This window comes from Amia ocellicauda, chromosome 19 (assembly GCF_036373705.1).
Source record: "Amia ocellicauda isolate fAmiCal2 chromosome 19, fAmiCal2.hap1, whole genome shotgun sequence".
Taxonomy (NCBI): domain Eukaryota; kingdom Metazoa; phylum Chordata; class Actinopteri; order Amiiformes; family Amiidae; genus Amia; species Amia ocellicauda.
Window position 1 is genome coordinate 8,355,089 of NC_089868.1, and position 15,203 is coordinate 8,370,291.

Consider the following 15,203-nt stretch of genomic DNA (forward strand, 5'->3'; position numbering starts at 1 on the left):
CCTCTTGTGCCTGAAAGAGTAAACCCCTGGGATGGTTATTTGGGGTGAAACAATGGACTTAGTCTCCAATTACAGTAAGCCTGGACACAGAAGAAATTTAATTGATTCTTAAATCAATCTGACCTCAGGTTATGGGCAATACTCTAGAGGGACAAGGGGTATCAGTGTCCAGTGAAAGTTACAGTTTATGTTTCTGTGTGTAAAATCGACTTCCCAGTGGAACGTTTCAGAAAGCTCTGGGACTGAAAATGTTTGGTTAAAGCTTCTTACCTCCAGCTTCTCACCTGTCACATCTTTAAGGACTAATTGTGAGTAAACCTTGAGATTTTCACCCCCCAGTGTAATCCCAACTAAAATGCTGCATTCACTGCAAACACAGTCTCTCCCACTTGGCCCACTTTTCACAAACATCACAGCATCACCGAGTATTAACAAACGCGCCATTCTGTAGGTCTGCGATCAGACTAATCGAACCGATCCTGGGAGAGAGTCTTTTTCCATTTTTCCCAGCTCAATTCAGATAACTCCACCTTGTTCTGAGCTGTCACTCAAAGTCTTCCAATTGGAAAGGGAGGAGGGGAAGTCATATTGGATTGCTTTTCTGCAACAGAAATGCACAGGATGAAAGAGGAGCACCTTGGGTTAAGACTCTCTGAGCAGAGAACTTTGGGAAAGCAATTTTCCCTGCTGAGGAAGTCTTGTTTAGCAAAGTGAGGCTGATATTAAAGACTCCAAAGTGCACAACTTATTTTCCAAAACCAAAATGTGTGATGCGATTTTGTCAGTGTGACATATAGTTTTTTCATTTTTATCTGAAATGTAGAATCTTCTCTTGTTTTGTTTGGGAAGAGCACGCAAATTCTATTGATTCAGAAGTGTATGAATGCAGATCACAATCAACCTCTCCAAATGATCTCATCTGAAATGTGCAAACTGCTGCAGTGCAAATCCTAGAGCGATCAATTTGTGGGACAGGAGATGCGAAGGCAGAGAAATTGAAAATGGGATCCAGTTTTGGAGGTAAAACAATACCAATACAATTTAGGGTGTGCCAAGACATTTTCTGGGGGATGGCATGTGATTATGCAGTGTGTAAAAAGCCCTGGAATGGATTCCTGAAAGGACTCAATTCCAGGTTATTTCTACTTGGTTTTGGGGAATATTAGGGCAAAAGGAAAAAGAATCTGGTTGCATGTCAAGCTGTTTATTTTCCTGCATGGAATGCTGAATACAAATAGATGCCTTAAATGTAGTTAATACTTGGCATCCCTTAACTGTCTGTGTCATTGTCTTCTGCCTAAACTAAAAAAAAAAAAAGGAAAAAAAAAAAACTTTTTCTTGCAAATTTCCTCAGATTTACCTAGATTTAGCTTCATCAACACAAATGCAATGAATAACCTTCCAAACATACAGCATACTTGTAACATCCATTTACAATGGGTCTTTTTTTTCTCAGTACCCTATACTTCATAAGTATAGGAATATGCTATACCATCAAAAGAAGAAAATAAAAATACTTAAATACATACAAAAAAAGAAAAAAAAAAGGAAACGGGAAAGTTTTTAACTTAAATCCAGTTCCCAGAGAACAAACAAAAGCAATTCTATTAATGTGGCCTTAATACAAACAATCATAAAAGTCACGACACTATTTTTGTTTTCCTCATTTAAACAATGTTACAAAAGTCCTGCATTATAAAATAGGGCAGTTTTAAAATCAGTGTAATTAATAAAACTATACAACATACAAATTACAAGTCTTCCACACTGTCAGGCTATCTTTCCTGCTTGCTCATTTGTTTGTTTGTTGTTATTGTTGTTTTTTTGTCACTTTCCCCATTTTATCCACTTGTGTACCCACAACTAAATTACATATGCATCAAAATAAAACCAAACTGCCCGAGCTATTGCTTTATTATTCTTTTCTTTTTCTTTAAAAAAAGGGTGCAATTTTGTCTTATGTTACACATAACAGCCAAATCTGTTGACTAAACGTCTGACTGTTCAACAAGGTTTTGTGACAAAAATGTCTGTGCAATTTTTTTTTTCATTTTTATTAATTTATATAATTTTCCCTTCGATTTGAAGCACTGGAAGCTGTTATTTATGTATTTATTTATTGTATATTCTCAGTATCGTTGTCATTTGTTTTATATTTAGTGCACATACGTCAGAAAGTAATGCCCAACTAAGTGCTAAAGGGTAGGCTAGAACAATGAACAAACAAAAACTCACTTACTAAACAATCGTACAAACCCACGCAAGTGAAACTACTACGCGATCACATCAAACACCTAGGAAATAATCCCCCGTACTATTTTTATTCTTTTAATAATGCGTATATACATACATACACACACACACATGTATATGTGTGTGTGTGTATATATATAGACAGATAATCGGTAAACAATTCAAATAAGTTGGAAGTCTTGACGTACATATAAAAATTGACTTTTTCTTTGTCGTGAATGGGATATTATAGTCTGTCAAAAAAATGGGTGTGGGCCTGTGTCGCAGAGGAAGTTGATTCGCTTAAGGCTTGGTTGTGACCAGAAATAAACTAAATAAACCAAATAACTAACATCTATCTACCTTAAAAAAAAAAAAAAATCATAAAAAAAATCATTATCTTTGTGTGATCCGGGTTCAATGTAGTGCTTCCTTATTAGACTATGACCTCCCTAAGCATGCCTGTAACTTCACCAATTGATAAAGACAACCACCGAAAAACACATTGAGTCAAGTGCAGCACTAACTTTGGTCAAACAAAAAAAAAAAAGGAAAAACATAAAACAAAAGAAAAGACAAGTTGATTACTACATGAGTGCAAGCAGGTATTGCATATTTTCTCATTCCTGGGAAACCAAACAGGAAGACTCAAAATAAAAGTTGTTTCTTATTTTAGAAATTGCAGCAACATCCATAAATATCAATGTACTAGCATCTACAAGTACAGAACAGGGGAAGGGGCAGGGGGAACAACACTATCTACAGGACGCTGAAACCTACTCCTATCTGCAGTACAACAAACTAGGTTGCTTCCCAACTCTAGAGGAGGGCCTTCGATAATGGTGCCACACCAAACCAAGGGACACATACACAATACACAACTGTGTGTAAGAGACTGTAAGACTGCGGTGTTTTCAAGGAACTGATTTTCAGCATCATTAGACCAGTTGAAAATCATACTGTCTTTAACTGTTAATTAAGCAGGCAACACCAAATAGTATTATTGATATTAATAATACAGAAACAATATTAAATTCAATAACCACACTTGATGGTCATTAAACCAAAGTTATGACCAGCTCTTGCGCCTAACTGAATGTACTGCACAGTGCTGAGGACACTTAACACTTGGCATATGAAATCAAGGCTTTAACCAGCAAACGAGATGAGATACAGTATGGTTTTGTCATTTTGGCTTTTTAGAGTAAAGAACTGTATACATATTCATTAGCATTAGCGTTTTCAACTTTAAAAGTATATTTTTGTCAGTTTCATTTGCATGTGTGTGTGGGAGGGGTGTGTGTGTTGTGTTTGTTCCCTTTGTTTCTTTAATTTCAGTTTTTAAAACAATTTTTGATTATTACTAATTAATAATATTTGTTTATTATAAATTAAAGTCTTTAATTTTAGTATTATGTACTCAGTTTGCTTATGTTGCATTTTCAGTATGATTAAGTAAACCAAATCTCTTCCATATGTGACAGTTATATTATACTGAGTGACACCTGGGGTACTTTTGATCATTCCAATGGGATACAGTGAATGCAGTTAATAAGTGCTCTTTTAATATAAAATGTTTGTAATGTTTAATATTCTCCTTTCCTTCTATCCCACCTGTCCTATTATTAAATCATGTCTTTAGTGTTTAAAACATTATTTCAGTAGTTTAACATGGACACCGTTAGCATGTCCCTCATGTTTAACCACACCATGTACTTAAACTGCACTTCTTGATTTGCGTGTCCTATTTAACTACCAGTTGGAGACAGTATGTGAACAAGCTGACCGCATTGTTGCAGAGGCCTAAACACACAGATCTGTATGACATGTCTGCACTGGACCCTACTGCTGTGCCATCAAGATATGACCCTAAAATTGTCACAATGGCTGAAAGTTGTATTCATTATTATCATTGTATTATTAATAAAGTGTTATCCACTCCAATTTCCTATGCTACGGGGGAAAACAAAGAACTAAACAAAAAAAAGCAAACAAAAAAAAATCTCCACATAGGAACTTGTGCAACAACTCAGGACATAACCACCATTCAAGGCACATTGATGAGGAACAATTGTTTCGTGCAATTCAAGAACATAAAAAGAAATATTTATTCAGTTTTAAGGGAACAAAAGAAAGTAATAAAACAATGAGAAGCAAAATGTCTTTGAAAGACTTTTAGCTTGTTGATTGTAGAGGACAGCAGTAAAAAAGCCCTTTTTCCGTGGGCCAAACAAATATAGTTTATCGGCAAGTGCCTGGATTCGGGATTACAATATTGTGTCTTAATTCACTCTACGTTAAATCTACATAATCTATATAAAAATTAGTCACTAACACTAGAACATGCAGATTATTCTTTTTTTTTTTTTTTTGATCGACTGAAGTGCCGATCAAGAGTGTAAATATATGTATAGTATAGGAAAGAAAAAACAAAACAAAAAACTTTAAAAAGTTGCATGCGAAGCAACTAAAAAGCTTCGCTGTCTGGTTGGAAATCTTGGTTGGATTTGTTTTTATATTAATGTATTTCTTGAAGAGGAGGACTATTTTATGTGTCCACTCTCACCCCTATCGACAAAACTAACTCACAGACAGCGGACTAACTTCATGAATTAGTGCTTCAAACGGGAGTTGTTGTTTATTCTTATCACCCCTCGAAGCAATGCCAAGAAGTACACCGAAAGGACCTTTCAAACAGAGAGAATGTGAATTGGTAATTCGGCTCTAGTGGGAGCCCTTTAAATGGCTAATCTGTTCACGTCACGTATCTGTGATTCTGCTTAATGAAAAACGAACAAGACGCTAATGTTTTTAATTATGTGCTTTGTTAAAAGAAGTTGATTATGTAGCAATCTGAGTGCAGCAATTAAAATATTTGGGTAAAAGCGCCAAGATTTATTTTCTTTTTTTTCTTAATTCTATTTTTAAACTTTTACATTTCGGTATTTTAAGGGCTATAAGTAGTACAATAGTAATCATAAAAAACAAAACAAAACAAAAAACATAAAATGCAAAAAAGCTCCCCTTTTTTCTCGCAAGGCTATGTTTTTTTTTTTATTTTCATCTTTTTAATTTTTGTACCCCGATATTTTAGAGTCCTGGGGGTCAAGGGACTAGGAAAAAAATAGAATTTCAACAATCTCTATCTTACAAAGATATTTAACTGTCCAATAACTATCCAATGAAATTGCACTTTACTCAATTCAAAATTCCACTGTTTGCCTTTAATCGTTGATTTTATGTTTTGTCAGTTTCTATGGAAAACAGACCATCTTTCCCCTTTGCAGTGTGTACTTTTAAAAACAGCTTGTTGGGGGGTCTGTGGTAAGTGTTAAAAAACGTTTTCTCTATGAACTGCAGCATATAAATTCACACCCAGATAGGAGTTTACTCTTAAACCTGTGAAAATGCATTGAGACCTGTTAACTTAATGATTTTGATTAGTTTTCTTTCAAATGACCAATATCCAAAAGTGAGAACCCACCCCCACTCAGAAAATAAGGGTTGTGATTTGTTTTTTCTTTTCTTTTCCTCTGTGATATGTCCTAAGAAATCCCAGATTCCAGACTATGCTGGACTCGAAATTTGTCCTACAGTGCATTTAGCATGGCTTGGCTTTTAAGATCAGTGTTGGGAAACGGGAGGTCAAAACCCAATGACACAAGGAGGCTCTGGAGTTCATGAGAAGCTTTAGCTGGGGGCATCTGCCCAGGTAAACCTTCTGTATTTATGAAAAAGATAAAAGCCCCCAAAAATAAAATAAAATAAAAAAGAGCACAAACCTTCCATTGCGCTGGAGACCCTAACCCATAGCTATGATATATATACAGCCTTCGTGCAGTCAAACCTGAACTCAAGACCAGCTGTGTTGAGGGAAGATCTTCACTCAGTTCCTGTCTTTAATCCCATGGTAAATAACTTGGATAAAAAGTCCACTTATCCAGTTACAAGTTCTTCTCTGGTCCTCCAATCAGTGGTTCGAATAAAGACTGACTGCTGACATAGTTGTATATTATATACACATACACACACACATATATATATATGTATATGTATATGTTTCTTGATTCCTGTAGTCGGAGGGGGGTGGGGGGGTGGGGTTCTGCTGTAGCCATGCTGCTGTTGGTGGAAGTGGCGGCTATGATGTCGAGATGGCTGCTCCATGCTCCTCTCGTATCAGCTGTGGACCAGTCTGTTAGGTGTGGATGCTCACACTCATCAGGGTCGGTAGGGGTCAGGTGGTCTGTCAAGCAGGCGGTGAGAATCTCGAGTCTTTAGCCCAGATACCACTGCAGGAAAATAAGCAAACACATTAAGAGAAGATCCTCCGAACGAGTCTCCCACGTACAACAGGAAGGACACTGATTGAGCCTGGCATTAGGAAAACATGCTCCATTTCCCAATGTGCCAGTAGTGTACTATTTATGCCAAGTGGGAAGAAGCTATACAGGGGAGTAGTGTGGAAAACAGTTCTGACTACAACTTTGTGTGTGCATATATATATATATATATACACACATATATACACACATATTTACATATACATACATACATATATTTATATACACACACACATACATATATGTGCCTATCTGCTTGGGTATTTCTGTCAAAAAGTATTCTTCCTACAAAAAACTATCTACACCATGTAACAGTGGTTTTCAAACCGTTCCTGCAGTACCCCCTGCCCTGCTGTTTTTTGTTCCAACCGAATTAATTACTTAATTTAACTGTATATTGCTTTGTTAGTTCAATTAAGGGTTCAATTAAGCAATTAAGACATCGATTGGAACAAAAACCTGCAGGGCGGGGGGTACTCCAGGACCGATTTAAAAACCACTGCCATATAACAATGCATATATTTCAACTTGATTTAACCAGAAACACTCATTACCATTCATACAGAATTTCAAGGAAGACCTGAGCATTGTGGCCGGGAGGAAATGGACGGTAAACATACATAAGGTAAAGGTACTATAGAAAAGTAATATTTCATAACTGTCAGTGCAGTGACTGCAGTGTTGTTTTTCTTTGTTAAGAACAAATTAAAATACAGAACATTAAAAGGAAAAATATTTAGTTATCATATAACAATGTTTGAACTTGTCTGAAATCCGGGTTAGGAATGTGTTCAGGAATAGTCATTGCAATTTTGAGTAGGTTTAAAGGTTAGAATTCATAGTTTGGCCAACAACAACAACAAAAAACATTTATTTATGGTTTTCACATTCTTTTGATTATTGTTTTTTAAAAGTAAAAGCTATTAGGATTATTGAAAGCCTGTCAGATCACAAACATAATCCAAATACATTTCACAATTTAGAAAGTTTAATAAAAGTTTGAACAATGGAACAATTGTTATTATGGTTAACATTCCCTCATACCCCACTCACATAAAAACAAGAACGAAAAAACTTGTGAAGTTAGTCTGGTACTGGCTACACATCCTGAGGAAAACAATCCAGCATATGTGGTATAAATCTTCACTTGATAGGGAGTTATTCTTTAACATAACCCTGTTTAAACCTAAATCTGTTATTTTACTAAAGAAAAACTAATAAGTGTGTAATATTCAATGGGGATGAAATTCAATCTCAAATGTGCCTCGACCCCTTTATTCTAGAATAACAACCTGAATGCAATACCATAAAAAATATTGTTCGGCCTCTTTGCAGGTTTATACTTTGTAAAAAATGTCCTATAAATGCAAATTTCAAGATTTCTTTATGTGTACACACAAAATTATATAATTTTGCTTCTAATGAAATACTTATAATGTTAATTCATTTAGCTTCTTTGCTGACAGGCACACAGACTTCAGCAGCGATATATTTCTGACTACTAGTTTCTAGAGAGCAACCATCTGGGCCACCCCAGCTAGGCCTCAGTCCCTTCCTATGTTGCTTCCAGTGGGCAGCAGGGGATGCACTTTTCCATCAAGACACATTCCTTTACTGTGCAGTGTGCTGCATAACTCTGCTCTGCAATGCTTCTGCAATCTTAAAAAAAAAATCATAATAAAATGGTCTCTTTACACTTCTCACTATTCAGTAAGTGCCTTGAAGGCAAGGTTAGCCTGAAGCACCTCTGTAATCCTTCGGTGAAATAGGCTTTATTGATTGCTCTGGTCTATTGTTCATGTTTCTAGTGCTACCCCCCCCTCTCCCTTCCTCCCTCCCTCCCTCCAAGTTCAAGTTCATCCTAGTGTTACATCATGTCTGGTTGCTAGGGACAACCAGACAGCCCTAGACGTGACTATCATTAGCAAGACACAGCGCTGCCTCCACTCCTCCTACAGGCCCGCCTCACTGTGACGTAGCCCAGCCCCTGCTGCAAACACACACAAGTATTGATTCTGTCTAATTTATGACCGCACGTTCCTTGCTCAGCTCCCCCCTCCACCACTTTAACCCCACCCCACTTAACCCCCCCTCAACCCCCTCCGTCTTCATTCCAGTCGGGAGCTTAATTAATCCAACTTAGCTGGCAATTGGTGAAATTTAGACAATGGTTCAATTATTGCATTTTACTCCCTTCACATATTCCTGTTTTGTGTGCATGGGAAAACATTTGGGTACACTCCCCCCCCCTCCTTTGCCCCCTGCTTCCCCCCTCTCCCCCCAAAAAACACACACACAGCCCTCTTGTTTCTCAGTCTTCTAACGTTGCATGAAATACTCAGACTGCTTCACAGAATAACAACTAGAAGGAAAAGATGAAGAAGAAGAACGAAAAAAGGGGAAAAAAGAAAAGAAAGAGAGGAACAAAAGAAAAAGAAAATGAAAGAAAGGGGTGGTAATAGAATAAGCTGCTCCAGCAGGTTTCAATTTTCAAGCCCTTGCAGCTCCTGACTTGTTTAAATTCTAGCACTCGCCACATGCTCTGCGAGTAACTCTAAGGTTAGTTTTTAATCAATAGAAGTTGCTGACTCTGGACTTTCTGTGCTGCGCAGTGCAGCTTCCCTGTGTCTTTGTCTAATGCTTAAGCTTTGAAACCCCCCTCCCATGTCCTGAGACGACTTCAGACAGAAAGAGCTACTGTGTGCCTCCCCTGCGACATGTGAATAGTGGGGTAACGTTACAAGTTACACTCTGGGGGTGCCACTGATCCTAGCCAATCTTTTTCATGTTGCAGACACTGTGAGAAACACAGCACTCACACTTTGGCTACCTGCATTTATGCACTGACACAAACCAAGCAAATGTGTGGCCATGTTGCTGTTAAAAGGTTTGAAGCCCACAAAGGAACACAAATCAGGAGCTAATCTGAAGTAAGCTTTAACCTCTTCTCTCCTGGAAAAGGACGAAAGCCCTGCTAAATACATAAGGTTTCTTATCAAGGTTGCTTTTTATCTCCAAGACATAATCTATGACCTGAGAACATTTGCTTAACAAAAGCTCTCCAGTGCAATTTTTTGAAGTAAATGATCAACTACAGAAAGCAACCATATGTTAATAATAAATATAAAGGACACATTCAGTGAGTATTCAATCTTAATACAAACCACTTTTTTGGCTCTACGCTGAAGTTGAGATTGACAGCTCTCACTCACTGTCAATCTATCACTTGGACATCTATGAGCTAGGATATTTGGGGACTCCAGATTGACTCACATGTTCTATACACTCATACAAAGCAATTCATGTGGAATATAAATTAGAATGATTCGTCACATGGTTACCTTACTGTGTACAACTTATTTTAGATCTGTCAACATTCAGAAGGCTATCCTAATGTTGGTTTTGGATACAGGAGGTGGTAAAAGCCAACATAAAATGTGCCATAAAAAACATTTATTTCCAAATGTAGAAAAGTAGAAAAAACATAGATAAATCAAGTCAATAATGCAGCCATTTCTACTGAATCCAAAAATCTTTACCATGAAAATAGATCAATAGTATGCCGATCTATTCTCCACGATGACCCACAAAGTCACCAATAGAGCTTTATTTCCACTGGTGTCCAATTGTAGGGAAAGGCACTGGTTCGCCATCATGGCATTGAGACAGAAATGCCTTTAGCTATCTTGCACAATTAAGAAATTATTTCTTGAAAATGTAAAGAAAGCATTATGTGGTCACTTGAAAACAAACCAGGAAGGGCAATAACCACCCTTATAACAAAGACCACACTTCAGGCCCCCCCACCTCATCCCCAGCCCCCCTTCCCTTCACTCTGCTAGCTGATAAAGTCCTTCACAGCTGGGAAAATGAGACGTAAAACCGCAATCCAGTCTCCTTCTGGATCTCGTTTTAGAGACAGTAAAAGAAAGAAATGCTCCTTTCTGCGGTTTTCTGATTACACTCCCCTCCTGCCCAATAGAAACCAGACTCCGTGCAGCCAGCTCTGTTATTGTTTCAAGCAGTCGAACGCACAATCAGCACTTTTAACTTCATCACAGACCAAAAAGTTTCTTCTGCCTCAAGATTTCTACCCCATGTCCCCCCACCCCTCACTGAACTCCACTCTCAATCTAAGACTTTTTAGTTTTAAAGGAAAGTGCCTTGGTAGGAAATGAAGGTTTCACTAAGCACATTGGAATCTTACTGCACAAACGAGTAATGCTGAAGAGCACAAGACACAAGCCATTACCAAATGTTTCTCTCCTGTCTTCTTCACTGCACTGGGCATCTCCGCTTCTCCAGTTTGATAACGTAGTCTGCTCTTATGCAAGTTTACCTCGCTGAATTCACCATCGGAATTTTGCACTTCTAAACTCTGCTTAGTTATAAAGTGCTTTCCTGTAGATTTTACATGCTTTCACTGTGCATTACTACAATCTTCCATAATAAACATGCTTTAGATTGTATTTATCATATAAAATCATGTTATTGTCATGGTAGTGAAGCACAGTGAAGCCACATGAAATCCATAGGAAACCGTTGTAAAACCAAAGTGTAAAGATCCTGTGGTAAATTTACCATGGCAAATTTGAAAGAGGATGCAGTTAAGTCAATTAACAGTCAAATGCCAAGTTAAACCTTTTGATGTTGATGAGTAAATACCACTTATGACCAATTTGTAAAGAAAAAGTGTCAGGGTTGAGCCCTATGGTATGTGAACAGTTGTTTGAATTTGGGCTGGTTGGACTGGGCCCCTCCTGACCTTCATGTTATTTAAGTGTTTTGGAAGCAGGTTCAGAGTGAGAAGCACAAAGTCCAGCTAAAACACATACAATTAACCAGAGGATCATAGCCATATCATGAGAGGGAGAGTGTGAATTTGACAGAGTGACACCCCCAGTTGTTATACTGTCAAGAGTATTGGGGGGTATAGGGTCCGAGGAGAAAATAATAAAGGAAGTTACTTAATACCAGGAATTTACTTCTTTCCCGCCCTTCTTCCAAATACACCCTAGGTCATATGTTTGGAAGTAACAAATGATGTACAGAAGGAGTAGGGGTGAATGATATGTAGTTCATTCTTCATGTCCATATCAGTATTACTAATATCTTGGCACTCTCTCAACAGATAACTGTCTCCCTTTTGAAAACTATATGAAGGACACTGATGAGGAAGTTCTTAAGTATAATGGTGACCAGGGCACTCCTTTTTCTGGGAAATCTCTACAGTTGGGGAGGGTTTGTGTGTTGTTTTAATAAATAAACTTGGAGTAATTGCAAATAGAGTATGTTTGCTTCTCTGAAACACATGTTTCTGTTAAACTTACCATAATTCCTCATCAGTGGCTGTCTTTTTTTGTGTTTTTTAAGAGCCAGTTCTGTGTGGAGGTTTGGTCAAATATTAGTGAAAAAAGTACTGAAGAAAGACCAAATACTGTTCCTCGTCTTCCATCTCTAGTGCACATAACTTAATGCTTCCAAACTATTGACTTTGAGTGTATATTCAGTAACAGTGAAGTGGTTTAAGGTTTTTTGCATCACAAGGTGAGCAAAAGCGTTGGTTCATGTCTTCCCTTCACGATAGTACATTTACATTACTGATTTGTTCCAATAACACCTTTCTATTATATGCACTGCAGCACAGTTCAAACTATCTTAAGGCAATATTGTCCTCCAATGGAAAGTAATTACTAAAAACTACTTTACATTACCATACTGACCATTGTAAAACAGAAGAAGGCAGTCAGGTGGTAAAGTACCGACAAGACTCAAAAACAAGACCAGCAGAAAGTCCAGCCCACATCATCATGAGCTTTATGGAGGGTGGAATGAAGAACCAACATACAGCCAAAGATAAGAGCTTAATCATGTTCCAGCTAGAGGACTTTTTTGAAGTCTGTCATTGAATTTCAAATCTTGTAACGGATATTTTGTGTGCATCTGTATTGTAATGACTACAGTTGTGAGGGGTTTAGAGACAGTAAGAAGAGTTAAAGTGTGGGACAGCGAGGCCTGTGCAGGACTGCTAATTGTGCCCCTGCAGAGATACATTCCTACACACACAGAGACCACCTCCTGGGCTTCTCCTCTGGTCCTTTTTAGAGCCAAATTTAACTTTAAAGATTCTCAAGGGTGGAATGACACTCGTTATTTTAATCTGGTACACAATGTCCACAGGAAGGCAAGAAAAATAACCAAGGCTGAGTTTGTGCCAAAGATCTCCCAGGCTGCCGATATAATTCTAGCCTTGCGAGTATTTAAGAAAATGTTCAAAATTCTTTCCCAAGTGTGGTCCTCAATTATCCCGCCTTGAACAAGCTTTGGGGTTCCCCTGCATTTTCGATCCATTTTGAGGGGCACGATTTTACGTATTTAAAGTTGGTTTAAAAGTAAAGAAAATAACCTTATTTGGTTCACCGTTTGCAAGTAACGTGTAAACATCAGTCTTAGAAAGACAACACGGTGAAAACAACATTTTCCACAACAATTTCATCAACAGTACTATATATTGACTGTGCATTTTGCATAACTTCAGTGACACATCTGTGTTAACCACAATGGTATCTGCCAAGAGTGTCAGAGAATATCTTTGATAACAAGGAGGTCAGGTGAGGATGGTCAAACTATCCTATAGTCGGTTGAGAGAATATAATGTGAGCTACCAAGCGCATATATGACATACATCATATCTTTGCTGTAAGGACCTGTTCTGGTATGACTCCATCAGCATGAATGACGCTGTGACTCTACCTCTGGGCATATATTCCAACGCTTCACCTGATCTATGAACAAACAAAGCCGGAGCATCCTGGAATACTATTCAAGCAATCAAAGGTATTTAGATAAACAGAGAAGATAACAACGTGTTCTAGCAGTCAACATATTTCTGTGACAATTGATGTGTATATAGAGTATGTAGAGATACATCTGGCTGAATGTTTAATGAATTAGGAGACCCGGTAGCATAAAGCACAGACGTGTAAACTGTAAAGCACAAGTTTGTGTCTGAATGGTTGCTTTAACTGCCTAATAGATAAAGTGCAAAGAGATGTAATGATATATTTTGAACTGATTTCAAGGGGGGGGGGGGAACCTAAAAATGCTTTGTTAAAAATAAAGAACAAACAAATTTCAGCTAGAAGAAACTACTGGGATTTCTTCCATTCAAAAAACTGATCAAGTGACAAGGATGCCTAAAAACCCCAATCAAACAATGCAGATTTGAGAAACAACAAGAACTGTCTGCTCTGGCACAATGCTGTGTTTTTGCTTTCGAGAAATATTAAATTAGATAGCATTAATAATAAGAACATTCATAGTTGGCAGAGCAAAACAGCAGGGTGGTATTTTCTAACTCACTTCCATTAAGATCAAGATTATTAAATAACTAAAATAGCCTTTGCATTTGAAGTTCCGTACTAGGGACCTGGAGGTGGATATAACAACAACAACAACAAAAATAATAGTCCATATAAACTTTTTATCTGGATGTACTGTTGAGACAACAAACAACAGAACATTTCACAGGCTGTGCAGCTGTTAATACAGACATAGTAACCCTCTGCTTTTTCTATGGTTAGAGAGAGAGAGAGTGTGTGTGTGTGTGGAGAGGAAAGGAGTTCACAATGGGCCTTACAAACTGCTTCTTTATCCTTAACGGCCTTATTGTCCTCTCTGAAAACCTCCAAGGTGAAACTTGCATTAAAGAAGAGGAAAACACACACACACACACACACACACACACACACACACACACACACACACACACTGCAGGAGAGGATCTTCGCTGTTCCTTTAACTCCCTGTCAATGGAACAAGTAATCTCATCATGTTGAAAAGTGCTGACTAAGGGTTTCATAAAGTGCCTGCAGATGTGTGTCATCTCAAAGGAATTCGCCTCATGTAATGCAAACCAGCTCCACACAGAGCCTGCTTATAAAATCCCATTTAACCATTGCGAACAGAGCCTTGCTTTACTGGTCTCAGAGGGGCGTTAGCAGCACTGGGTCGATTTCCACAGGACTTAGTTTAAAGTGAAAGGGGGGATTTTTTATGTAAAAAGATCTGCTGGCTTGAGTCATTATCACTGTTTATAGAAACACCAGGGGAAGAAGCCTTAGCATTTCCGTGATGCGCTTGGCACAATACTCACAACCTTCACATTTTCATTTGTACTAAAATAACAGCAAAACAAAAGCATCTGAAATTTGCTCCGCGTAGTTGATAATATGTATTGGTTTTGGAGAGAGGTATTCTTTAACATTGCCTCCTGAAAGGAACAGTTTCAGTGCAGTATCTGGAACATTTATGCTATTTATGCAATGCTAGACTCGGGGAACATGGGGACTTTGAAGGAGAGCTCGGCCCATCTTGTACTGCTTGACTTTGTTATTGTGTCGCCGTAAAGATTTAGCTTTTGTGGTTCAACATTTCAAACATTTACAGAGAAGAAATGAAGAACAACAACATACCAATTACAGTTAATTAAACCTAAAGAAAGCAGTCTAAGCAATGCCCACTGCTGGCCTCAGCTGAAATGGCAAGTCGAACACAGCACACATACTCCGCATGCTGGTGGCAAGGAACATGCCTTTCACAGCTCCTTCAAAACAGAGACAGCCTCTCTTC

General features: G+C 38.0%; 1 protein-coding gene across 8 annotated transcripts in view; it reads right to left on the minus strand.

Annotated features, from left to right (window-relative positions):
• Positions 1-1,188: 1,188 nt before the first annotated feature.
• nfia (nuclear factor I/A) overlaps positions 1,189-15,203 on the minus strand; it is a 188,211-nt gene continuing 174,196 nt past the window's right edge. For all 8 annotated transcript variants that reach the window (XM_066691749.1, XM_066691754.1, XM_066691748.1 and 5 more), the window contains one exon: positions 1,189-6,521. In XM_066691749.1, the coding sequence (XP_066547846.1) occupies positions 6,507-6,521 (15 nt within the window). In that variant the 3' untranslated portion in view covers positions 1,189-6,506. The remainder of the gene's footprint in view (positions 6,522-15,203) is intronic.